Source organism: Natrix helvetica (assembly GCF_964273705.1).
Source record: "Natrix helvetica genome assembly, chromosome: Z".
In the NCBI taxonomy this organism is placed as follows: domain Eukaryota; kingdom Metazoa; phylum Chordata; class Lepidosauria; order Squamata; family Natricidae; genus Natrix; species Natrix helvetica.
Window position 1 is genome coordinate 115,693,937 of NC_138554.1, and position 26,464 is coordinate 115,720,400.

The 26,464-nt window shown below is 34.7% G+C and overlaps 1 protein-coding gene across 1 annotated transcript in view; it reads left to right on the top strand.

Moving 5' to 3' along the window:
- ITGA8 (integrin subunit alpha 8) overlaps positions 1 to 26,464 on the top strand; it is a 141,225-nt gene that overhangs the window by 41,968 nt on the left and 72,793 nt on the right. The window contains exons 3-13 of the mRNA XM_081933745.1: positions 638 to 738; positions 5,299 to 5,422; positions 6,423 to 6,484; positions 9,109 to 9,154; positions 11,210 to 11,335; positions 12,394 to 12,438; positions 13,827 to 13,870; positions 15,644 to 15,700; positions 15,940 to 15,992; positions 21,379 to 21,584; positions 22,959 to 23,150. Coding sequence (XP_081789871.1) covers positions 638 to 738; positions 5,299 to 5,422; positions 6,423 to 6,484; positions 9,109 to 9,154; positions 11,210 to 11,335; positions 12,394 to 12,438; positions 13,827 to 13,870; positions 15,644 to 15,700; positions 15,940 to 15,992; positions 21,379 to 21,584; positions 22,959 to 23,150 — 1,056 coding nt within the window. The remainder of the gene's footprint in view (positions 1 to 637; positions 739 to 5,298; positions 5,423 to 6,422; positions 6,485 to 9,108; positions 9,155 to 11,209; positions 11,336 to 12,393; positions 12,439 to 13,826; positions 13,871 to 15,643; positions 15,701 to 15,939; positions 15,993 to 21,378; positions 21,585 to 22,958; positions 23,151 to 26,464) is intronic.

The following is a 26,464-nucleotide window of genomic DNA, read 5'->3' on the forward strand; positions in this document are numbered from 1 at the left end:
AGAGTGTCCCACTTTATTTTTCTGTAGTATGAGAAAGAGGATGCCTGACAGGCTTTCAAGATTTTATCATATCCTATAACAATAGAGTTCAGTAGTTCCTGTGCGGTCAGTTCAGATCCAATCTGTCTCTCTCTATATATAAACATACTTCCCCCCCGCCCCATGTGTGTGTGTGTGTGTGTGTGTGTGTGTGTGTGTGTATGTGTGTGTTCTAGCATAACTCTGGAATGCCTCGAGCAATTACAATCAAACTTGGTACACAGATTACTTACCCTCTAGAAATAAATACCGTGGTGGTAAGACAACTCTAACACCCCTCGGGGGGGTGTGTGTTCTGTTAAGAGCTTATTGGGCCTTAAAACAGCTTCTACCGTACTGCGTTATAATTTTACTGTACAACGCTGTGGAATTGCCCTGGTAATGGCTTCACAGTACTCCACAAGGAAGCTCCCTCTGGTAAGGGGGAAGATCCAACATTAGAAATTATGGCGACGTTCATGGAAGGAGGGTTGGGATAAATGAATACCTGGGCAGCTAGTCCATTATAAATAGCAACTTAAATGAGGTAATCTTGATTATACCCTTCCCCTCTCCTTCTAAAACAACATGTGTAAATGTGCTTTTCTTTCTTTTACAGACAACAGGAAAATCAAAGTTAATAGTACAAGAGAGCCTCTAGAATTTAAATCAAATCAATGGTTTGGAGCAACAATCAGAACTCATAAAGAAAAAGTTGTAGTAAGTTTTTACATATCTTTTTAGATTTTTTTTTGAACTGTATATATTCAAAGAACATGTGTTTATTAAAAATATTGTTACACTGATTCATAAAGAAAACAACTCCAAATTCCATTACTGTATTGGCCTTTATTAGATTAGCCAAAGTGTCTTGACATAGTCAATATAAGGGTTAGGCTTAGTGCTTCAGGTATGAAGGCAAAATGTGCTTGTCTACAACTCCATAAAGGAATTACATCTTTTTTCCAAGATTGTTTAGCTGTCTTTTACAGATGTTGCCTGATCCTGAATAAAGACACCCCTGGTTTTAAAAAAAGACACTATATACATACCTCTTCTTGTTTTATAGTATATATCCAAAGCAGTTCCCAACTCTAGAGAACCTATTCTAAATATAGTTTCAATTTAATGGATTGTGATGGGCAATAAATGCAACATGAATAAATAGAGGTAATTATCAATCTAGATATTTTGTATCAAATGTATATGTGTGCACATGCAGTAAGTGATTTTAATGATGAACTTATTTTTGCAGAATATCCTAGAATAAGTTGTATCTATTGTCAGTCTTCAAGGTAAACCAGACCAGCAAACCAAATTTATCTATGTTAATATTCCTTTTATTATAAGATTATAATAACAGAACAGAAGTAACAGAATCTTAAGGGACATGATGGCTCAGTGGCTAAGACGCTTGCTGATCAGAAAGATCAGCAGTTCAGCGGTTTGAATCTCCGGAGTGAGCTCCCGTTACATGTCCCAGCTTCTGCCAAACTAGCAGTTCGACAGCATGTAAAAATGCAAGTAGAAAAATAGGAACCACCTTTGGTGGGAAGATAAGAGCGTTCTGTGCATCTTTGGCGTTTAATCATGCCGGCCACATGACCTCGGACATGTCTTCGGACAGCGCTGGCTCTTTGGCTTTGAAACAGAGATGAGCATTGCTCCCTAGAGTTGGGAACGACTAGCACATATGTACTAGGGGAACCTTTACCTTTAACAGAATCTTGCAACTCTGAATACATTTCTCTCTCACACACACTTTATCTTCTTCTCGTAGGTCCGTTTTCAGGTGCTTTCTCAAATTGTCTTTCTGCCTTAGATTCACATTTCTTTTGTCTGACCATTATCTTATTTGCAGTTAATCCTCCACAAGATTATTCCTACTTTCCATTACATTAATATTCTAAATTAATTGATATCCTTGTGTAGTTTTGTATTAACCTAAGTGCTGCAAAATGCAGGTCAATAATAAATTGTTAATTGATAAATATTTATTTCAGAGAAATATCTGTGATAAACTTACTTATGGAAGTCTTGGAAAACCAAAATAAAGCACATTTCAAGAAATTCTATATTGAAAATAAGTTAAACAGCATTCCAAAGACTTCCAGAAGTGTAATTTCTAAATTAGAGCCCTTTTTCGTGTTTAACTTACACTAATCCATAGTTCGTGTTATAGCAGGAATATGGACAGAGATTTTGGTGTCTGTTATTATTTTGCTTGTTTCACAAATCTATTTCTATCTCCAGTCAGGTCTTTATAAAACCTTTATACCACTATTCTGATATATGCATATTCCATGGGTTTGGAATTATACTTGAAAGAGACGGGAAGACATGTGCTTATTTCTTTTTATTTCAAGGGATCTGGAGCTTCCCTCCACTCCCAAAAAAATCATTTAATTCTACGAGAAGGAAAAATGATTCAGTATAGGAGTGTAATACTATCTGAATTAAGTTACTTTAAGTGAATTGAGTTTTGTGTGTGTGAGAGTATTCATATTATGCTTTAAAGTCAGCATTGACTCCTGGCAAATGCCTAGATAAGTCCCTATAGTTTTCTTGGCAATATTTTTGGAAGTGTTGGTCATTGCTTTCTCACACTCTCCCAGTTTTTCATTTGTTGTTTTAACAACTGCACCAAAATGGACCCTGAATGTAAATGAATTAAAATAATTTTGGCCCCTACTGAGTACTTTGCCACCATCTCCCCTCTAATTTCTAAAGTATAGTCACCTGCCTGCTAGTGAAAAACCAAGTAGAATCCTTGTTCTGGAAAAAATAAAATGCAAAAAAAATTATATTTTAAATGTGGATAGTAAATAAACAGAGTTTTCTCAGAAAATTTTCAAGGGAGGATGCAGACAGATGTTTAAAATCTGAATAAAATAATAAATTTCATCCTGAATCCAAGATATATAAATAATTGTTATTAATTAAAAACCTTTTTTGGCACCAGGGTCTGGTTCCATGAAATACAAATTTTCCAAAAGGGAAAGTTGCACGTGCAACTTAGATCCTGTGCATACTCACTCCCTTGCTACTTGCATGCCTGGTCCTTAACAGACCATGGACCAGTATTGGTCAACAGCCTGGGTGTGGAAACCCTGGTTTAAGTAGTCTGACTAGTAAGATGATAGGGATAGCTTGGAGAGTCTAGAAAGCAGCTTTTGTGTCAGTTGACTAAATGTGTTGTATGAATCTAGACCTTGCAATTAATAAATTACAACTTATTGTGGCTTTAATCCAATAAATCCTGGCTTACCATTACCTCAGTTGGAGAATGTTCCTCACAGTTGTAGAACCAATGTTCTACTATAGTAGAATCAATGGAGTCGTGGCTCTAAATCTGAAATTTCTTTCCTAAATCCTCAGTTAGCTTCTTCTACATGCTTCAATGGAAATCCCCAGCTGAAACCCCAAAACAATCTGTTTTCTTTTGAGCAGTTTCATTAAGTTGTAAGTTGGTTGTGATGGTTTCCTTACCAAAGAAAGGAATGCCTTACCAAGGCATTTCATATCAGAAACTAATGTAGGAGGATTTAATGCAAAGTTTCAGAAAGGGCAACAAAACATTTCATGTTTCGAACCATAGATTTGGTCATGCTTAATTTTCCCAAACAATTATAAACCAGCAAGTGTTGTCTAGGGAATTTGTTTCAAAACGGTTTGAATTATTCCTAAATAAGATTGTGTATCTAAAGGAAATGCCTTGCTTGAAATGTTTGCTCATATGGTTAACCCTAGAAAAGGACTTTGACATAAAGCAGGTGATGAATAAAACATCACCCTATCTTGTTACAGAGATTGTTGGCATGGGAAATTCCCACAAGTCTTCAAGCAGTCCCAGCTCTCGGATTCCAAACTGATTTACCTTTCTTTGCATGTCTTCCTTTTTTCTTCCCATTCTTCCTCTTTTTGAAATGCAATATTGATTTTCTTACACAAAATGAGTATCAAAAGCAAAACATGCATAAAATGTCACAAAATAATTTTTGCTGGATGACAAAGGAGCATTTTCTTCCAAAGCATTATCCTTAGTTGTATATCTCTTGCAGAATTATAGAGATTGTTGATGTTGTTATTTTCTGAGTAAGAATTTCTGATTTGATTGAGAATTGGAGACTTACAATACTTTTGTTATATATGTTTTGTGTATCATACCAGTAAATGATATTCTAAACACCTTTTTGTCTGTATTAATTTTCTTTTGTCTTTAACTGCTATTAATCAAAAGTATCCATTTGCTCCCTTTTGAAACAAAAGTTACATCAATTGCAATGTAATATTATCAAACTAGCTTGAAATAAATGGTAAAATAAGATAAAACAATAAAATATGAAATGTCCAAAGAAAGGGTCAGAAGCTAGTCACTCCAAAAAAAGAGCCAACTCTTAAAGAAAAATTGCAAGCTACCAACAGGGTGCCTAGTCCATAAGTGACATTCTAAAGAAGTAGCCAACTACCTTTTCTACTGCTTTCATCTCAACAAGAGTGTCATGTATCCAACATAAATGCCCACATTCACATCCAAGAAATAAGCCACCTAGTTAATCTGGTTTCCTGCCAACATATGTAATAGTTTAAGGACATTCCTTAAACTTGCAATTCTAACTGGACAATATATCCAGCTGTAATGCACTATTTGCCCTTTGTTAGAAAAAGTAAAACTAAAAAAAAGGCAGTGGGATTGCTGAAGAAATTTGCTGGTAATGATAACAGTAGATGTGTGGTCATGTGATCACAGAATTTTGTATTTTGATTTTAGTCCATAGGGAAAGTTCCACAAGGGCAAATTGTATACCTCTTGAACTCCTCCTCCTAAAGATGGGATATAAATCTAGCAAGTGAATGTATATAGATTAGAACAACTCTTTGAGCTTCAGGCAATTTTTTTTCTAACTCTAGCCAGCTAACTAACTTTTTTAAAAAAATTAACTATTCAGACTACTTCAACTAACAAATGAGAATTTACGAGAGATCCTCTCAGTTAATTTAGTTAACTAAAGGAAAGTTGCTCCTAAACATGAATGAAGGATAGAACAGAGCAAGAAAAAGAGCAGTATATGTGGAGATATACATCTTGCTGAAATTCCAGTCAATCTAGGAGTGTCAATACTTCAGAAACCAATAAATCTGGTTTTATAAAGAATATATATCTGCATTTTTACACAAATTGCTACACAAATTACTAATTTGTAACTACATAAATTACTGTAATGTAAACCTAATCCAAACATCTAAACATGTTTTGTTGTGCAACTCATATTTTGATAGGCTTGTGCTCCCTTATATCATTGGAGGACTCTGAAGGCTACTCCTGAAAAGGACCCAGTGGGCACCTGCTATGTTGCTATTCAGAATTTTACTACCTATGCAGAATATTCTCCTTGTCGCAACAGTAAGTTCTTTGAGTAGTAAAAGTTGAACTTCGTAAAACATGTATGTTTTTCATACATTCAACCTAGGCATGTAGTTCTGAGTCCAAAGCTCTTGATTAGAAAAGAGACATGGAATTATATATAGATGTGTTTATGTTTAATTAAAAGAATAATGGTGATGCTACAATGATGATAAGTCAACTCTGGCTTAATTTAAAAGAACTTTCAATATGGCCAACAGACCTTGATAAGCAGAAGCCAAATTTTAAAACCTGCTGATTGCTAGAGATATAGGCATCCTTCTCTCTATCTCTTTTTGTAGAACTAAAAGTTAACCTTGAATAAAGATAATTATGTTTGTGAACAAGGAAGTTATAAAGCATGGAATGGGAGCCCACCAAATTAACAAAATATTGCACAATTCCTGCAAGTCTTCTAATTGTTATTCTTCAGTGCACCCATGAAGATGTTTATCATATATGAATGTCAGTGGTTTATATCAGGATGTAAAGAGGCAGAAGACGCTCAAAAAGTCAAAACAGCAACTATCTCTATTTTGTATGTATGTTCAAAATTCAAAATATTCAAAAAAAAAAGTTAAAAAAGAAGTGGTAGTTTAATCATGCAACTGTCATCTTGACTATTCTGGATCCCCTGCAGACTCTCTGGCTATGATGGACTGCAGTCAAGATCCTTTCTCCAGCTCAGACTGATGTAGAAATAAACCAAACCAAGGATTTCATTTTCATCTTCAATTATAAATGTGTTGCTTAGATTCATGTTTTTTTAAATCAAAACTCACACACTGGTTTTTGTTTGGATGATCATGTATTATCATTATCATTTTCAATGTCACCTTTTTTATTTTACTTTGGATCTAGAATTCATCTAACAATTTTTAGCACAAAAAATTGAAGCTTGCATTTGAAGCTTGTTAACTTCTTCCTTATTAGTTATGATTATATTTGAGTCAATTTATAATATAAAACTAACTCAGTGTTCATTCTTTGATACCTTCAGACAACCCAGATCCTGAGGGGCAAGGTTACTGTCAAGCAGGATTCAGCTTAGATTTTTATAAGGTGAGCATCCATAGTGGTTGGCTGGCTGATGGATTTTCTAATCATTTTCACGTTCACTCTCATATTTACTTTCCTTTGCAATTCATCATTTTTCATCTCAAAAATATTTGTATAACAAATACACAACCACATTGTATTGACTCAAAAATCTCAAAACTCCTAAAAACTCAAATTTCATTCAAAGATTCTTAAAAACTGGCTTTCTATCCAGTTCTTATACTAATCCTAGGCAGGCAGCCAAATGAACAATGGAAAATGTACAATTTTCTTCTTGCACCAAAGGGAGAATATGTTTTCTTAAAGGAAGAAATTAATCTGTTACAGATTCTGCATTTGATTAACAGTCCTAATAAAAACAGGCAGTTTTGTTGACTAGGTCCTTACTTATCAGTGATATTAGATAAAGTTTTGGCCAGGGACAGGGCTGGTGAAAACAACATTTTCTTAATGCTTATTGTCATCATTTAAACAAAAAATAATAATACAATAACTACAAATCTGAGCCAAAATTGAAGCCTAGCTCATATAGTTACAAGCTAGTTGGTTGGTGGAAGCAGTCCTAGATGAAACTGTGATGACATGATGGAGATATTTTTTATTACCGTGTGTTAGATGGATGTTGCTATTAAACATAGCATTCTGCATTCAAATAAATAATGAAATAATCTCATTGTCCCTGGCAGAGCCCCAGACTATATGGCAAAACCAAGTTTGTTTTTTGGTTTGTTTATCTATCATATTTTTTAACTCCCGTACCTTCCTTTAGTTCCTTCTGAAATGTCAGCAGAGTCAGGGCAAACTTAGTGTCAGAGGAATGATATTTCAAAAGGTACGAGCCACAGTACAAAAAAATTCTTGGGTCCCACCAGATTGAACTATACTGGAAAGACCTGGAGCATGTCTCTCCTGTCAGATCTAACAGAACAATTAGACACTATTGGGGGAACTATTGACTCTGTGCCAGGCTTTAAGCAGCTTTAAAGTAGCCACTGGCACCATGATTTGCACCCAGAAATACAGTGGTAGCCAATGTAGCTCATAGACCAGAAGTGTCACATAATACCAAATGACTGCCCACCTTACCATGTTCTGTTCTAATTGATGCTTCCAGGTATTCTTTAAGGGCAATCCAATGTAGACTGCATTGTACAATTGTTGCAGTAGTAGCTGTTACTTCTGTTGTAATTATTTCAGTTTGTAAGCTTCTTTTGTATCAATAGGATTATCTGTCTAATAAAAACAATTTAGGAATATTTACATACAATGTAAACAAATATATTCATAAATCACAGAAAGGACCAAAACATGAGGGGGGGGAGGAGAGAGAGAAAAGACATGTTAATATTAATTCATATCTAATTAATTCATATCATTCATTATACCCCTCCATGTCTTTCTATTCTTGCTTCCATCATGTTTATGCACTACTTTATATAATCCTTTCTTCTTTTGAACTTCTTGCCTCTTCTTTTTGAGGATCTCATTAACTTATCCAAAGATAATCTCCTTTTTTTAGTCTTCTTTCATTTTGCAGTTGTAGGCTTATATATCTATTCTATATTCTATATGATGAAACCATCAAAATCTAGTTCTTTCACGTTGGTCACTCTTTTTGTAATCATTCCATATTGCTTCAGTGCCATTTCTATTCTGACCCTTTTACTTCTTGTGTTACCACAATGCTTCTTAAATATCTTATTCCCCTTGCTTTGCATTGCAGAAGCCTATCAGTTTGATTAGTAAATCAATCAGTTTGTCACCTTGACTACTCTTTTGATCAGAATTCCCTAAATACTTTTCCAGGTTCAAATGAAAAAGCAATACCCCCTTGTAATTTTTGCATCTTTCTTAGCATTTTGTATTGAACACCGATATTCTTTCCATTGTCAGGTTTAGAAGCAGTCTGCATACACATATGAAGCAATTTTCCAAAGCTAAATATACATCAAATCAGAGATGGGTTGCTACCGGTTCGCACCGGTTCAGGTGAATTGCAAATTGCATGCGCACAGAACCGGCAGTAACATTGGCAGAAACCAAACCCTGCATCAAATGTATATTTATCTGCAGTTTCTGCAGTTATGCCATCTATACCTTGCCATTTTTCAATATCGTTGCAATATTTATAACTTTATTTTAATTCTTTTTTTTTCTTGGACACTTAATTTTACAGCATTCATTTCAGTTTTATTCAACATCTCTTTATCTTTCCCAAAGAAATATCAAAAAAATCTCCCTTTCAGCAGTGGCCCTAATTGCAATAACATCTATACTATACTATACTATACTATACTATACTATACTATACTATACTATACTATACTATACTATACTATACTATACTATAGCATAGATATCTAGAATTTTGCATTAACTATGTATCTCAGAATTTCCAGGGAGCAAAAGCGAGGGATTTGATTTTCCAGCAAGTATGGGCAGCCCGAGATTTGGTTATAGTATTCAATAACAGCCAAGCAATGGGCAATCTCTCATATTTTCTCTCTGACTGAAATTATAATATTAATAATATTAATTGTTTGGATGATTATTATGTGTTTTATTTTAGTATCTGATGTACATTATTAATTTTGTGTTCTTGCTGTTGTTTTATGTCTTATATACAGAATGGAGAACTCATATTAGGAGGGCCTGGCAGTTTTTACTGGCAAGGTATGTTTATCTTTTTCATTAGCAAATATCTGAAAATGGAAGTGAAGTATCAGCAGAACCTGTGATGCAATATTTGCCATACTTTCTGTATAATAATTCCCACCTCACAACACATGGCTTACATCTGAGTCAATCTCAAAGGACTGCATGTTTTGGTCCATTCTTTTATATCTCTATAAATTGACAAGATCTTAATTCAAGATTATACTTTGAATTATGAAATTTTATTGAGATATTTTATGTTGTACTAGTAAAAGGCTTGAAAAAAATATTGTACTTTCTTCTGCTCTGTTGTAGACAAGATAAAAAAATATATGCATCTTTTCCATTATGTTATCCATATATTAAAACAAAGAAAAGAGCTATTACTGTACTGCATGGGTCTAACAGCTCTCCAATTAAAAAATGTCGCTATCACCCCAACTGTTTTGTGAATGACCACTCAAAATAGGTGATTATCACTGTCTATAGCTCCTTTCTTTTATGTACTTCCAATATTGGCAGTTGTAGTCCCATCTGCTAGCAGAAATAGAAATTGTTCTAAATCAAACTTATCCAACTATCCTTAAAAAAATGACATTGCATATAAGTTGCCTTCCAGGGCTTCAGACTAAAATGTTACCAAACCTACTTGAATCAAGACTATTGATATTGTTTACATGTCCATATACATTATTTAGACTTGCAAACAAGTGCATTATCTTTGGTCCTATGTACCTTTTCAAATTCATAACATTCATATATTTTGAAGTACAAGTTATATCAAGATAATGTAGGGCAGGAGTTGCTACACCTTCACCCTGCAGTTCTCATTACTTCCATTCAACATTTTCATTCTTCTATAATCTTTTTATTTTCCAACATCTGTTGGGGTCATACATTCCAATTATACTATTCTTTTCTAGGGCAAGCATTAGTCTATACAGCATAAAAAATAACCATTAAGTCAAAAAATTAAATGTATTAAGAGAGGAGAAGAAGGAATGAATCTAAATAAATTGAGTTTCCATAGCTTCACTCAGTCCTTTTTTTTCTGGCCTTGCTCTCATTACATCTATAAACTGCTTGTTCATTGTCTTTTCTTCTGTAAATTTCTTAGTTCTCTTTGAGGATCTTAGGATCCATTCAACTTCAGTGTTCTCAACAGATCCATGAGCTGCAGAAAATGCAAGATAAATGTGGGTATCTATGTAGTACAACTCATTCCTACTATATAGTTCATGCTATAATTACTCTTGCTTACAGGAAGTAGGGGGTTAATTGGCAAGACATTGGTAGATACATCTTTGATTTTAAAAAAGGAGCTTTCTAAAGTATTTGAACTTTAGAACAACACGATGACACTGGCTTGGAACTATATTGTTTGCCTAGAGCTGGTTCTTGGATGCATGCTTACATTTTATTTTCTTAATTGCAGGAAATACATTAGTGTCTTTTATTTTCAAAAAAATCTTATTTCAGTAATGTATCTTTCTCCATCCCAAAGGATCCATGCACGTGTTAGATTGCTAAATCAGCAGGTGGTTGAACTTTGCTGGCTCAAAATTCTGAAAATTGTGTTTCAACATTTTATGGAATTCTAAATTAAAGAGGACAGAAAAACAAAAAGATCAAACTATATTTTTTTATTGCATTCACATTCCACTTCTACTCAAGATATTAAGGCCCCTTTAACTAAACTTCCCTTTTCATGTTTACTTTCTTTCTAGACTATGAAGCAATTGTTTTACATTTCCTTACAGTTCGTATCAATTAATATTAATTATTTCATTAAAATGTATCTTTGTTAGGTTGCCCAGAATCATAAAGATAGTTGACATAAAATCTAATAATAAATAAATAAAATTTAAAAATAATACTGTTGCGTGACCTTGGGCGAGTCATTCTCTCAATCCAATCAATTTTACAGATCTGTTGGCAGGAAATAGGAGGAGTATTATGTATGATCGTCACCTTGAGTTACATATGAAGTAATAAAAGCAGGATAATAAACTGATACAAAATTGCTGCCTGTATTTCTCCCTGTAGGACAATTATTATATTTTTGAATCTCAGGTCAGGTTATCACCAGCAGTATTGCAGATGTTATCACAGATTATTCCTTCAAGAATATTCTAAGGAAACTATTACAGGAAAAGCAAACTGGAGTGGCTCCTTCTATATATGATGACAATTATTTGGGTAAGTTATATGGTGATTTTGCTGCACTGATCTTGTTTAGAAATCTGAAAATATTTGCTCTGATTAAGCAGGAGAAGCTGAACATACAAGCTGTACATACAGCTTGTCCTTTGTTATGAATAGAAATCAAAATGTTATTTCCCACTTTTGATATGAATATATGATTCTAAAACATGAACTGTTGCTTGTTCTTTCTCCAACAATAAACTGTCAGTTCAATAAATTTATATATTTAAAAACGTGATCATTCAAATACTTTGTCAGAATATTTTTGTACTAGTGGTCTTCACTTAGTGACAACAATTGGGAACTCCTCGCTAAATAGAAAATGAAATGACAATGGGATTACAACCTTCCTTGCTATTGGATTATTAAGCAAGCACCTTGATTGTTAAAGAAAACATCATATGACCAAGACATACAATTTTGTTTCCCCCTTCCCTAGTAACTCTGCCTATCTCAAACTAGTTTAAGCATACAACTGACAATCATATGGCCATGTGATGATGGGACAATCATAAATGTGCAAATCTGCAATGGATAAATGGTAATCATATGAGTGTGAGACAATAACAAATGTGAGGATTGATTGCAAAGCTATTTTTAACATTATCATAATTTTGAATGGTTGATAAATGAGGCAGATAGTAAGTGAAGATTACCTGAATACATAATTCAAAAATCACATTCATTATAATATGCAGATTTCCTATAACTTGGTTTTTCTCAACCTTGGCAAGTTTAAAATGGGTGGATTTCAACTCTCAGAATTGCCCAGCCAGCATGCTGAGCTGAGTGATTGTGGGAGTTGAAGTCCATATATCTTAAATGTGCTAAGGTTGAGAAACACTGCTGCAGATGTATTGTGCTTCTAAGATGTATAATCAATGTTTATCCTAAGATATTAAAAATTATTTACCACCCACTGGCCTTATATATTTTAATTTATGGTTTTTTTCCTTGCAGAGATAAGATAAGAGGATAGATATGACTATCCTTATCTCTTTAGAAATAAATTGTTTGTCAGGTCTAATTTTTGTGGGTTTGTTCTTAAACAGGTTACTCAGTGGCTGCTGGTGAATTTACTGGAGATCTTCATGAAGGTAAGAAGCTACTAAGAGATATCTGGTTGCAATTTACTTACTCGCAGCGCAGCCATATGTACATTGTGCAGATCAGTATATACCTCTTAACAAACGGTTGTTATCTCAAACTTGGTTCAGTGATCCAAAGTAGAATACAGCCTTACATTTTTCGGTCTCAAAATAAGAAACTTTAAATAGTAAGACTGCATAATTAGTTGTGAGCCACTTAATGCAATGTGTTTTTGTATCTATGTAAGGCCTTGCGTAGACCAAAAACGATGTTGTTTCACAGAGATGCTAGCTGGCATTTGTGTCAGTAAAAACAATAGCAAAGTAAGTTCAGTTTAAGCACTCCATGTTAATTCCTGTGTCACAGGTTTGTATTATCTATAAATATATTGTTAATATGAATCCTTATGGAATTTTCACTTGAAAAAGATTCTGTTTACAAAATTTTGGAAATTCCAGATGTATAATAAAGCTGCTAATCATTTTGTCATTCCTGTCCTGAACCATATTTTGCAGATTTCCAGATCAAGCTCTGAAAGTCGTCAATGTAGAATAACCTTATCCAATCTAATAGCCTCCAGATGTGTTGGATTACAGTCCCCATTATTCTTAGCACAGGGATGATAGCAATTGTAGTTGCCAGATGGGAACATCTGGTCTTGAGCCCCATAGATGTAGATCTCTTTTCTTCTCAGGTAGATAGCAGATTGAATGTAAGAAAGAATTCCGTTTTTTGCTTGGATATTGTCAAAAACACCGTGATTATGGTTTGGCCTCAGGCTTCATATTTTCTCCAAAATGATTGTATGAGAACTAAGCCAAACATTTGCTCTGTATACCTCTAAGTGCATGGAGATTAAGATAGAGACCACAGTGAATGCATAGTTTTGTTCTTCCACTTAGTTCCATTACTTCCAAATAATCGTATACCCACGAAATTTTTTATTAGAAAAAAAGGAACTACTCTCCTCCATATGATATATACTTAGACCAAAATGGACTACTGTGTCCCTCCTGTAGAACAAATAAAATCAGGAAGTGGTACGTCTGGAATTCCTTTTGGATCTTTTTGTTTGACCATCAGTAAAGGCTCATCAGCAAGCAAGGACATACTCCATCAAATACCAGATTATTTGAACTGAAAATATGCAAACATATGTTTGAATATATCTATATAATTTGTATTTTGCACGTTGTTCCTAGAGTTGGTTTGATTTTAAAAGTGTTTTTGTCAAAGCGCCCACATACATATGAATATTAATACTATGTTTAATGATAGTTTTATTCCTCTCCAAATGTTACTTACATCCCCTTAAATTATTAAAATGAATAGCCAGCAGATCCGGAGTAACGGGAAGATATTATGCTAAGTTCATTTCACTGTTCATTTCTTTCAGAATTGGTAGCTGGAGTTCCAAGAGGTGCACAGAACTTTGGCTATGTATGTAGTCCATCAAGTATTTTATACCTTTTCCCTCATCCCTTCTCCTTAGCAGTTAGTATTAAATAAAGTTGCCGAAATATAGAAACCAATACTTATAAAATAGTTATTCAATTCCTTCCTTAACCTGTGGAAAGTTTCAGCCAAGGTTTACAGTTTTTAATTTTTTTATAACAAAAGAGTGAGAAATTAAATTGTGTTGCAGATATTACAAAGAGTGCAAAGGATTATAATCTAATTTACTCCTACAGATACATAGTTAGGTATTTATATAACACGATAGCCTTATTTACAGACATGTCAGTGAGAGTAAAATGGAGTTGGGTGTTTGGGATTTTAGTCTGTTGCAAGAATTCAGTTTGTTTTAGCAAATCGTCAAGTTAAGCTCTAATATTATTTGAGTAGCACATCTTAGAAGAAGAAAGGAAATGTATTTGCTAACCTGGCTTTGCTATGTAGCATGCTGTGAACTAAGATAACAGGAAATTTTTCTAGAGTGATATAGTTTTCTCTATGGACTGCAATAGGGCTCAGTGGTTAAAGCTAAGAGCTGTGGTGGCATAGTGGTTAGAATGCAGTACGGCAGTCTACTTCTGCTGACTGCCAGCTACCAGCAATTTGGCAGTTTTAATCTCCAGCTCAAGGTTGACTCAGCCTTCCACCCTTCCGAGGTCAGTAAAATGAGGACCCAGATTGCTGTGGGCAATGTGCTGACTCTGTAAACTGCTTAGAGAGGGCTGTAAAGCACTATATAAGTTTAAGTGCTATTGCTGTTAAAGATACTGAGCTTGTCAGCTGAAGAGCTGACAGCCTGAGTTCAAAAGTTGAGCATCACGTAATAGGGTGAATTCCCATTACATGCCCCAACTTCTGCCTACCTAGCAATTCGAAAGCATGTAAATATGAGTAGATAAATAGGTACCACTTCAATGGAAAGGTTCTGTTGTGCCTCTCAGCATATGGTCATGCTGGTCATATAACCACAGAGATGTTTCAGAAAACCCTGTTTCCCTCGGCTAAGAAACGGAGATGAGCACTGCCCCCTAGAATTGGATACAGGAAATCTTTACTTTTATCGTTTTCTCAGGTGATTATAGCAGTATTGGAGTAGGGCTGCAAAAAGTTAAGATAGAAGCTGGGACTGTGTGATCAGCTCCATTCCTTTTTTATACACATCAAACATACAAAACATGTTTAAAAAGGGCAGAGCTTTGATTGCAAGGTTTAGCTACCATCTTGCCTTTTTTTTCTTTCTTTCTCTCCCCATACAGGTAATCCTTGTTTAGTGACTGCCTTGTTTAGCAATCATTCACACTGATGAAAAAGTCCCAATTAAGGTAGCTGAACAAGGATTACCTATAAATGGCCCTGGGTGGTTTCCCATGAAAGCCAAAAGTGGAAGTTCTTCGTGCTTTAAATTTTTTTGAAAGAAATGCAGAGAATAAGGACTTTGTTATTCTTAGAACTATAGTTCCCAAAAGAAATGAATTGGATAGGCCATGACTTAATTTGAGAACATGATCTTAGACCTGATCATGCAGTTTGAGTCCTGCAATCACCCACATTCTTTTAAGGGCTTCCTATGTCAATGCATCAAATTTTGTAGGAGGAGAAATTTTAAACTAAATTCCAATAATGGTTTTCATATGAAAAAGTACAATTCGGAAGAAAATTATGAAGTATTTGAGAATCACAGCAAGGCCTTAGGAGAATGATACATAGAATGTGGAATATAACTCTTTATGAAATGTCTGACGGCATTTTTATTTCCAGGTTACGATAATAAATTCCACAGATCTGACATTTATTCAGAATTTCACTGGCAAGCAGGTAATACATTTTGCTACTTCTACACAATTATTTTGTATTTCAAGATATGGATTACAGCAATTAAAAGTTACAGTGTAAAGCATAGAGATTACAATAGCTGACTAGTAACTTTATGAATACACCCATAATTTGTTTTTATAATAATATGGAAATGTTCCTCAATATGCAGTCAAGAACAAAATCATTATTTTGATGGCGCAGAGTGAAAATGTGTTAAATATGGCATTTTTTTTAAACAGATGGCATCTTACTTTGGATACACTATTGCTGTATCAGACATTAACAATGATGGGTAAGCTAGTAATAAATTCTTTTATTATTCTACTATGTTTAATCTATGCTTTTTGGTTAGATTTAAAACTTGCTTGCATTAGTGAGTGAGTGAGTGAGTGAGTGAGTGAGTGAGTGACTGACTGACTGACTGACTGACTGACTGACTGACTGGATTTCCACTCTCTATTTTTCACAAACTCATGGGATTCCCCCTACCATTTTTTTCCTCACAACAATAGTATGGATTCTTACGTTGTTTGCTTAGTCCAGGAGAGTATTCTGGGACAGCCAGAACCAATTATCTTGAAAAATATTTATAATTTATTTGTATAGGATCAATTCTGATGCAAGCCTTTTTATTTTAATCTGCTATACCAAAGTTCCTACATTAATAACTATTAATATATTCATATATACCAGCAACATGTATTAATCTACATACTAAAATGATGAAACAAATTTTTCTTTAACTATATTTTATTCTAGTTGTTCTGTTTTCCCAGTTTGCGGGTCCTATTTTAAAATAGAAATAGACTCTTTCTTTTCCTTATGTGACAATTCTATTGCTGTCAAATTTTTATTTTACAATAATAGATTGCAATAAACTAACCCTACATTGTAAACAACAAAGGCCACAATCTATGTATTATTGTCTTTAAAGTCTTGATGTGGTCCCCAAGTGCATTATAATTTTTTCCCAAGTTATAATTTTTCATATAAAAATTGCAACATTATTCGTTTTTGGAGAAATATTTTTTATTTAAAAGACATGTGATCGCCCATCGTATATACAACAAACCTATGTCGCTTATAGCAGCAATAATAAAAAAATGGAAACTTGTTAATACTAAATATTAAATACAACTATAACCCCCTAAAAACACCCCCCATGTATTTGCTGTGCTTGAGTCTTACCCTAACTTAATGCTTGGAGGAACAGCCAACTCTTCATATTTTTTCAACTTCATCTGAGCACATTATAATCATATAAATTATGTTTAATTAAGTCAAATCTTTAATGTAATTAATATTTAATTGAATCAAATGAAATAGAGGTACGCTTTGGTTTTTTTCTTTGCCCACACATTCTGGTTTTGGTGTCAACCTATTTTGTGAAGTAGTCCTGGCCCCTCTGAAATTTGGAATAGTACATGAATAGCCAACTGTGATGGCAAACATCTGCATTCTTCCCTTGCAGTTTATGCTGTTTGAAACATTTTCCGTTTAATTTATTTCAGAATTTTAGTTTAGCGTGTAGGTAAGCTCAGTGCATGCTTTTATATTCTCCCAGCAGATGTATTAGTTTGCCACCTTAAAATTGTTTATGTTGATATGCAGGGAGAATTGGTTAAAATATTTTAATTTTAATAGGACCTCTATTACAGCTACATTGCTGACTATTTGTAGCTGAAAAAAGGATACAGTTATGGAGTTTAGATTGATTTCTGAAGTGACATATGATTTATTTCAAGTTTTATGTTTTAAGATGTAGGATTTAAAACTTTTGAAAATGTATGAATATATATTAAATTATAAAATGCTACAATGAAAACTAATGCATTCCCAATAAAATAAGAAACTTTTCCTCATTACAAACACTGCAGATCACATTATTTTTCAAAAAAAAATTTTTTTTTTACTAATTTCTGTTGCTATAACTAGTTCCAAATTCAATCAGTTGATTCCCAATTTCCTCAGACATGGACAACCTTTCAAAAACAAGTAATTTTTAAAGAAACATCTGGACTGGAAAAATAAGATTTTTTTTCCATAACTGGAGTGGGGTGTATAGAAGAGAGAGAGATAAAAGATCTGCTTCTTTTAATAGCTTTGAGTAATGTTGGGATGTGTAGAATATATTTTTGAGGCCGCCTATCACTAACCTACCTGCTGTTCAAAACTGAGAATGGGTCCAGATGGGATTTTATTTCTAAAAATACTAGGAAGTTTGGTTACATTGTATGCATTAGAGGGAAACAATCTGGCACCCTCCAGATGTTTTAGATTATAACTCCCATAATTCTGATAGGTGCTGTTGTTAGAAACATCTGGCTAGGCTCCCACACTCCAGTAAGTCATAGTTTCAATGTGAATTATTGAATTACAATGCCAAAATACTATAAAGAAATATTTAATCAAATTTGAGGATATTCAGGGGACACTGTAATGGAGGAATGACCTTGAGAAGTAAAAGGAAGAGCCTCAGCCTAGACAATGCTCTGATAAACAAAATGTGAGACTGAAAGAGAGGTAGGAGTAGAAAAACTGTCTCAGAAGGGATGCTCTCTAATTTTGGGGAAAGTAAAAGTAAGAGAAGAGAGAGGTACATTCATGCTTGCACAAGTCTGCTATAGTAATCTTACAATAAAATTAATGTTAGCACTCATGATTGGTGCTTTTTCTCTGAATTTCCTCAAAGAACTGAGAGGCATAGAAGGGGGCCTAAGAGAAAGCTGAAATTTGAGGATATAGGCTGAAAATTGCCCCACTCCCACCCTGTATTAATACGTTACTTAAAACACTGCTGTAGGTTAGTAACATACAACTTTATTTCCTACTTGTTATATTTTTATCCCACCTTTTGCACAGGATTCTTCCTCCCCTTTTTAACCACAATAACAACTCTGTGAATATCTATGATTGAGCATGGACTTGAATTACAGTCTCCCAGGAGTATGTCCAACACCTTAATCACTACACCACATTGATTCTCAGACAAAAATGTCCAAGACCCAAAATTTGAAATTAAAGCATATGTTCTGTCATGGACATATAATCCTTACATTAAAAGTTATTGCATAGTATTGTTGTTATAATAGTGGCGTATTGCATTGCCAATACAGTTAATGAAAAATAGTACTCATTTAAATAGGAACCAATACCTGTGGGTCAGACCTATGATATCTTATGCACAAGATCCATAGAAACGGTACTTATTTAATGTGAGCTGAAATCAAATACCTAGTAAACATACATAACACATATTATATCAAAGTTTTAAGTGCTTATGTTTGTCACCCCCAGATGCTAGACCACAATTCCTGCTGCTAATTACCCAGTAGAATACAAAAGAATTGCATAAAATTTCAGTGGGTGGCCAGCATGTGCTTTTTTTAGTGCCATTTTTCTTAAAAGAAAATAATTAAGGCTCTCCTGGTCAGTGCATGAGTACAAGTATATATATTTTTAAATTCAAAAGCCATTTACTTAATGAAATAGATTTGACAGTGGCAATGTTAATAGCATCTTGTTTTGGATTTTATTTCTCAATGTCTTTCCATCAGTTTTTTCACTTAATACCATTTGCCTATTGTCGTATAATTTAGTTTATATCTCTCTAGGAATACAGGAAGTTGTTTTGTACCAGGCCAGCTTATTTACTTTGTCCAGTTAGATAGTTCTTGACTGATGGCTGGATAATAGTTTCAATGGAACCCTCTCCCCCCAAAGCTACTTTTGACCTTGTTTCAAAGTTTTAAAAAAAGTTTTTTTAAAAAAAAATAAACATTCCATCTTTTTTTGAACAGTGTGTCATCTGGGTACAAATATACAATGCAATAACCATCAATATTTACAACATCATTTACATTGATATTAATTCTCTAATCTTAGAATTAGAGTATATTAAATAGTTGAACGTAGTGAACCTGTTCATTTTTTCCTCTTAACATATCTTCTAATAAAAATATAACAATAACAACAAACATAATAAAAAGTATTATTATACTTTCCTGATTTATGATAGACAAATGCTACACCAGTGTGGATATGTGAAAGTCGAAGATTGATGCTTGGTCAGATCAAACATCGTTTTTATTCCACCTACTGTTCATGCCATGGCAAAAACAGTGCCAATAGAAAGCAGACAAATAGGACTTGGGTACCCTAATCTACTTTTTTGCTCATGTTTCATCAACTGGCATCAAAGCCTGTTCTTCTGTCATTGGAAAGGGGACATCTTCTGGATTGAAAAAATTCAAGTTGACAAACACAGTTATTCCATTTCTGCCAGCCATTTTGACTTTTTTGAAGTTCCTGACTGGAAGCAGTCTGTAGCAAGCACAGTTTGTAGCATTGCATTAAACACTAATGTGAATTGTAATGTTCTGTTACATTTGAAATGCGGCTGCTTCATTCCCCATCCCATTTGCCTTTCCGAGCCTGAACTTGGCTCTGAAACAAGGCTATTTATAAACGCAGACAAACAGAAATGTTTCTCAAGTTTAAAAATTTCTACTCTAACCAGATGTTTTAAAACACACGGCTCCCTGTGCGTTGTTAGAACAATTGGGGACAGACTGGAAACAAAAGAGAACAAATGGAGGTGAAATTGACATCATTGTTTTTGTTATCTGAATTAGGAGTTGGGAAAACAAAATATAGCAAAGATCAGAGGCAGTGAAACACACAGCCTAATATTCATTCATTCATGCAAGGATATACAGAAACCAAAAGGGAAAGAAACTAATGGACAAACTTTTCATCAACTAGTGATTCAGCAGTATTCTATCTCCCAAAGCAGGTACTGTTGGGCCAATTAATTCACAAGTGACCCCTGCCCAGTCCAGATGTTACATAGTAAGAAGCTTTCAGAGATGAAAGTGAGGCAGCCGGGAGAGAACGGCCAAAATCTCACCATATCACCTGCGTATAGGAGCCCCCAGACTCTATACTTTAAATCAGTAATATGTTCTTAATAAGCACTTTGATTAAACTCTGATCTCTTTCTTCCTCAAAATTGTTACAAATTTTACTGGAACAGTGTGATAAGACACTCTAAAGGAGGGGCACAGGAAGCCAAGTGTGAATGTAAGATAGAACAGAGGTGAAATTGCTGATAGCTTAAGACATTATAGGAACTTCTCTTTTTGTATTTTTCCTATGTACATCTCTGTTTGTAACATTCCAAAATGAACTTCTCCTTTTCGAAATGTCATGTTTGTTTTGTGTATGGAAACGCCTTGAGAACGCTCAGTGTGGAACACGGCATAAAAGTAGCGTCCTGGACGGAAACAAGGCAGTTCAGATTTTGGTGTGTGAACACGCTGAACTCGATGCATCAATAAACCTGTTTCTCTTGCACCTTCGTGGTCTCACGTCCCATTTTTATTGAGCATTGTGGCGCAAGCCTCAACCTGCTGCAACAAAAGAATAACTTACTAATGGATAGAAATCTAGCACAACACAAGGAACTTACTGCTTTCATCAAAATACACCAGAAGCTCCACTATTTTCATACCTGCATGATTTTACATTTACAATGCATTTACAAAATGGTCAGGGCTTGTGACTCTGCTTTAGTCATTCTGTCCAGGTTTTCCTTCTCCTGCAAAACAAACACGCTTTTGAAGCTGAGCCAATTGGGATGTCGGTCTTGATCTTTATCCTTTTTTCTTCCCCTTTAGTATGGATGATATCCTAGTTGGTGCTCCTCTCTTTATGGAACGTGAATTTGAGAGCAACCCTAAGGAGATTGGACAGGTGCATCTGTATTTGCAGGATGCTGTCTCATCCTTCAAAGAAGCACAGACACTGTCTGGCACTGAGGTTTTTGGGCGATTTGGCAATGCTATTGCACCACTGGGAGATCTCAATCAGGATGGTTATAGAGGTAAGGAACTATGTTATCTTAAAGAGGTACACATAAATAACTTGGGGGAATGAATAGTTTAATAGCAAATTTTATTTTACTCAAACAATCCCAGTATATTTTTATAGAGTCAGGAATTGTCAAAAGTTGAACTGTTGCCCAAAATGAAGATACGGTGATGGAAAAATTCTAATTACACCCTTTATGATTACTGAAGGATGTTGTGCTACCACTGAAATGGGTTAAAATTTTCTTTTTTATCCTGGCTTTATTATTATTTTTATAAATAATTCAAGGCGGTGAGCATATCTAATAGTCCTTCCTCCTCCTGCTTCCCCCCCTGTAAGTTACACTTGGCTAAGAAAGTGACTGAACCACCTGGATTTCATACCTAGGACACAGCTAAAACTCACAGGTTCTTAGGTGGTTTATAATGTCTGAAATTCAGCTAAAATTCAGTAGAGCAAATGTAACAATTAAAACCAGATGTGTAAAATATCCATGCTTTAAAAGCCTGAGAAAAGAGAAAAGTTTTAAAAATCCTCTTGAATTATTATTAAAGAAGCCGGCAGGGGGGCAGCTTCCATTCCAGCAACAGGGAATAGCACCTGAGTCAAATGATGTCAGTCAACTTGTTAGCAATGGATCCATATCCCTTTCTCCTTTTAAAACTATTCACACTGTTTCGCACGTCAGTGATTGTGAAAGCAAAACTAACTGAATTTAACACTGTGCCAAAACTATCTTCAAAAGTTTCCTTCCACTGTGGAAGAAACATTTATTTTTCTACCTGCTTTTCCGGCCTTTTTCATGGTGTCTTCCCTTGGAATTTAAATGAAGAGAGGGAAGACAGAGATCCTACGAATTACAGGAGAGGGACCTGTATGTGGAAGGATAGAATATTTACCTATGAATTAAATTAATAATTAAATTAATGCAGGCACTACCCACAAATTCTGTTTAATTAAAATGAAAAAAACTGGCGTAAGAAAAAAGAAAATGGGATCTTTTTCTGCACAGCACTAGATGAAACATTTCCTGCCCATGGTGGCAAAGCACTTATTAATTTAGTCAGTCAATTCATGTAGCTGTTTTCTTGACACATGATGTATAGGATAAAACTAAAACATCAGCAATATAAAACAACAATATAAGATAAATAATTTGTTCTACAACTATAATAATAAAATAAAAATAAAATAATTTTTAAAATGAGATAATGTAGGTTATGTCAGAGATTATGCATGACAAAGTGCCTGGAAAAAAAACCCAGGTCTCACAAAAGGTGGGAGGGAGGAACGATTTGGATCTCAGAGTAAATGCTGTTCCTCAGGAAAGGCATCAATTGATTCAATGGTCTTTCTAACAATGTAATTTGGCTTTGCTATTTTGCAGATGTTGCCATAGGTGCTCCATTTGCAGGAGAAGACAGAAGGGGGAGGGTCTTCATCTACAATGGAAACAGAAATGGGTTAAATCCTAATCCTTCCCAGATTCTCACTGGCCTGTGGGCCTCCCAGCCTATGCCTGCAGGATTTGGATTTACATTGAGAGGAGACTCAGACATAGATCAAAATGATTATCCAGGTAATGTTCTTCCACTAGAGGGAGATTTCTTTCTCTGGAAAAATGCATCATTCTCAACCTGTTCTTTTTGGAGAACAGAGGTCAAAAATGTAGATTTGTTTTGGGGAGCGGAGATACTTTATTTCCTGTTTTGAGATACCAACAATGGATATATTAACATAAAACACCTACATTCTTAAGAAGAAGATTAAAACCATCAATGTAAAGCAAAATGGATGATCAATAATTAAGTCAGATTAAGAAGATGACAGATAAATAGAAGAGATAGATAGATAGATAGATAGATAGATAGATAGATGATAGATAGATAGATAGATAGATAGATAGATAGATAGATAGATAGATAGATAGATAGATAGATAGATAGATAGATGATAGATAGATGATAGATAGATGATAGATAGATAGATAGATAGATAGATAGATAGATAGATGGATGGATGGATGGATGGATGGATGGATGGATGGATGGATGGATGGATGGGATAGATAATAATTAAGTCAGTGAAGATACTTGCCTGTTTGTCAATTCAGAGTTTAAATGGTTTAAAATATGTGTCTCCTTGAAGTTGAAGTCTCAAGTCCTGTTGGACATGTCCATAGAGATTTCCTGTGAACAATAAAAACATGGTCTGGTATGTTTTTTCAGCTTCCAAGTTTGGTATAATAGACATATTAGTCCCTACAAGTATCTAAGTATTAACTAGATTTGACCTGTTTATGAGCTGCGGTAGCACAGTGGTTAGAATGTAGTACTGCAGGCTACTTCTGCTGATTACCAGCTGCCAGCAGTTTAGCAATTTTTCAGTTCGGATCTCACTGGTTCAAGGTTGACTCAGCCTTCCATCCTTCCAAAGTGGGTATAATGAGGACTCAGATTCCTGGGGTCAATATGATGACTCTGTAAATAGCTTAGAGAGGGCTGTAAATCACTGTGTCCTATTGCTATTGCTTAATTTTTCATTGATTAGTCAAAATTGGCAGGACCCTGCCATCTGCTGTGGACTAAACACATTGTACCAAATGGATAAATAAAATGAGCATAGTTTCCTAGTCCTACAAAACTCAGTGAAAACAAAAACAGTAAACTCTCAGTTTAACAAATAATTGGAGAATGGATGAATGCACAAATTGATTGAAAATGAGATTTTAAAATTGAAAACAAGCTATTGTCCATTCTAAAATCTGATAGTATTCAAATGTTCTAGATACAATCTTTTATGGAGTCAAAGATGGTGGAAATCATCCCAACATTTTAGAAACATGAAGTGGTGGATGACTGAAACATGCAACAAGTACAAATTTTCAAGAACTATTAACTCATCTGATGGCTCAATACATATATCTTGTAGCATGAGATGTCCACATAGAACAGGGGGAATGGTCAATATTGTTGGATAGAAAACAGAATGTTTTCTTCTTAATTCAGATGATTAATGTTAATGTATCCATTGTTACAACTATGTTGTATTGTTATCTGACTTCTCTAAAGGGGACTGTAATAACATATTTTGTGTATATGTTGTATTGGATTTGTTTAATTGAAAAAAATTGAATTGAGTTATAAGGCATTTGTATTTTGTACAATTAGATTAAAGTAGTTGTCTCTAAACATGATCCTTCCAAACGTGTTGGAAGGCAACCTTTAACAGTCAGTCAGTCCCCACAATTCAGCATCTGGATGGGTTCAAGATGATAGTAGTGCTCTAACACATCTGGAGGGCTCCTGGTTGGAGAAGTCTGAAGCAAAGCATATCAGGATCCTTTTATTTAAATACTATTGCTCACAAGTTTGCCAAAGATTGGTCTTATGAACAAATGGCAAAGTATGGTAAAAAAATATATATCCAAAGTGTCATTTGCATAATGAAACGATGAAATGGGTGACATATAAATTAAATTAAGTAAAATTTGATTGCCAGTTATTAGCTTGTTTCAAATTGGGCTGCTTTCAATTTTTATTTGTTTTTTTTCTTAAATGTTTCTACTTAATGAAATTAATATTTCACTGATGTCATTTCTCAGCACTGCTTTACTGCTGAAGCTTTTGGTTCTTTATTTGTAAAGTGAGATTGTCCATCTTCAGGCAATATTCCAATACTATTTGTAATCTAAATGCACCATTTTGATTTGATTGTATCCATTTCCCCACTACTATCACTACTTTTTTATGGGATTAGCATACAACACACACACAGCATTTCTCTGTCTTGGTCTGAGAAGGCTCCCAAGCATTTGTAGCATAACATACACAGCACAGTTGCTGTCATCCAAATTGTAGATTGTTCTGTTGGCACATGTCCCGTGTAATTAATGGGACGTTGTTGGAAGAGTGTTCTGGAATATCTTTGTCTCTATGTTCTGTTAACCTACTGTGCTAATGTTTTGGGATGGTTTGTGTTTTGGCCTGCTTTCAATGATTCTCCCCATTCCCCTTTGTTTATTTTCATCCATCTGGCTAAGATTGTAGTTCTGTGTTCTCGTCTCCACTGACTTTGAAAGAGAAGAGAAAAGAAGGAAATTTGAAGTGTTTTATTGTTCCTTCAGATCTTTCCAAAGGTTTTAGATGTGTTTTGGGTGCTTTGTGTTCTTACTATTACGATTAAAAAAAAACTTTGTGAAGCTGAGCCATTTCTTCCATTTTAATGGGATATTTTCTGGTAATGGATAGTGATAGGGATGCTGGTGATAATAATAGTAGTTGTAGGAAAATATGAACAGATAATATATTGAAGAAAGCTCATCTGGTTTGTCTATAAAATTAGCAAAGGCTTTCAAAAAGCGACTGGACAACCATTTATCTGAAATGGTATAGGACCATGATGGTGAACCTATGGCACATATGCCCTCTCTGTGGGCACATGCACCATTGCCTCAGCTCAGTCAGCTGGTCGTCATGTTTCCAAGGCACCCATGCAAATCGGCCAGCTGGTTGTCAGGTTTCTGGCATGCTTTCCGGTTTGGGCACTCTGTGCCTAAAAGGTTCACCAACATTGGTATAAGATCTCCTGCTCAAGCAGGGGATTGAACAAGAAGATGTCCGAGGTCCCTTCCAATTTTATCATTCTCTGTTCTAGATTGTTCTAGATTTGATAAAAGTCATATCAGGACATTCCCTTGGAATATTTCAAGTCTCCATATAGAGGACTGTAGAAAAATCAATGAAACTTGGGATTCTGAAATATTTTACCAGATAGATCAATCACATGTTTTGATTTAACAAATTGTAAACATAGAAGTGGAGATATACATGCTTAGAATAACATCATTCCTGTGCTGGAATGCGCACCTGAAGAAGCAGTGGAAAGGAACAT